At 43.5% G+C, this 1,634-nt stretch overlaps 1 protein-coding gene across 1 annotated transcript in view; it reads left to right on the forward strand.

The window, feature by feature from the left end:
• Positions 1-1,034: 1,034 nt before the first annotated feature.
• Positions 1,035-1,634, forward strand: part of LOC105619857 (mitochondrial ubiquitin ligase activator of NFKB 1-like) — an 8,255-nt gene continuing 7,655 nt past the window's right edge. The window contains exon 1 of the mRNA XM_012201375.1: positions 1,035-1,089. Coding sequence (XP_012056765.1) covers positions 1,035-1,089 — 55 coding nt within the window. The remainder of the gene's footprint in view (positions 1,090-1,634) is intronic.

Consider the following 1,634-nt stretch of genomic DNA (forward strand, 5'->3'; position numbering starts at 1 on the left):
ACACACACACACACACACACACACACACACACACACACACACACACACACACACACACACACACACACACACACACACACACACACACACACACACACACGTAAATTGTGTACGACGGCTTTAATGTGCACCCGTGCGCACTGAGTGCATCCAATCGGATTCGCTATTAGCAAAACCATTTTTTTCATGAAATAATTAAAATCGTACGATATAAGTATCATAAATTAAGTAATGTACAGTGTCATCTGAAAGATACATGATTGAAAAAAATAGTGACAATAGGCATAAAACTTTGATATCGCTATAGAACTGTGTAGATACCCAGAATTATGTATATCCAGAACTTAGGCATATAACCCCGATAATACAAACGGGCATAAAAATGGAAGAAAAATAATAGAAAGAATGAACCTGTAAAATTAGGTCTCGCCATACCTTGTTAAAGCACTGGGCAATTCGACCTTGACAGGTAGTCTTAATTTATGCATTTTATTTTATAATACTTATACACACACTGCTATGTCATTAACAGTACAGTCTCCTCTTTGCCTCTTTTTCTCTCTCTCTTTCTCCCGCAGCCAGATGCGTAGACGTGCACACACCACACACACGCGCTTTTTACACGTCTGTTCTGCTGCGTGCTACGTTTACGTATGACTACGTGCAAAACGATGTATAACGGGAAACATAACCAATAAAATATGTACCCAAATACAATCGCTTTCTTCAAAGAGGGGAATGGAGGTAGGAGAGAGAGCCAACAGAAAGAGTTCGTGGAGCGTTGGTATGGAGCGAGAGAGACCAAGGGGGAAAAAAAATCAGAAAGAGAAAGAGAGAATGTGTGAAACAAGAGGGGTTTACACACAACACTAATCAAACGACACACGAACGAAACTAACCAACTATGTAACGAAGGAGCGAGGGAGAGGGCAGTCTAGTTAGTGATTTTTACATGGACACTGGACGGCAAGTAATTCCTCTTCGAGCTCACGCTCGTCTCTCGCCGACGATGGATTCTCGAGACTTGATCTTCGATGCAAATTCATTTAGTACTTGTTAGCCACTCGCGACGGACGCATGTCAACACACGTACGTACTAAATGTAAATTTTTCACTCCGTGCGCGTATCTGTATCGGTTGGACGTTGAACGACGCCACCGGTGGCGATCGGTGTCGTCCACCGTCGAGTCTCTCGGTCGGTCGCACACACACTGACAGTGAGCAGCCCTCACTACGTGCACCAGCACGCTCCCGCCTCTTCACCCGCTAGTTTACATACTCTGACGTGACATTTCACGGAAAAAAAGAGACGAGCGAAGATGGCGTCGTCCGATTTGTTTCTCGCGCGCGTTCGCGGCAATACAAAATAATGGATCGAGTGGATCGGGAAGACTGTATGTTCATAGAACAATTATAACATCGAAGAATCACATGTTCATGTGAAAAAATATTAGCATTTGTCTGCAAGATAAAGCATATTATTCGTATGAACGCGCGTTCGTTTCTTCGAATTATTCGACATCGCGCGGCGACATGAGCGCACCTACGACGATTACGAATTGCGATAAGTCACCTGCGAGATATCGATCGATATCTACCCGCCAAAATTTGAATTATTTCTCTAGTTCGATTGG

Source organism: Atta cephalotes (genome assembly GCF_000143395.1).
Source record: "Atta cephalotes unplaced genomic scaffold scaffold00023, whole genome shotgun sequence".
Classification (NCBI taxonomy): Eukaryota; Metazoa; Arthropoda; class Insecta; order Hymenoptera; family Formicidae; genus Atta; species Atta cephalotes.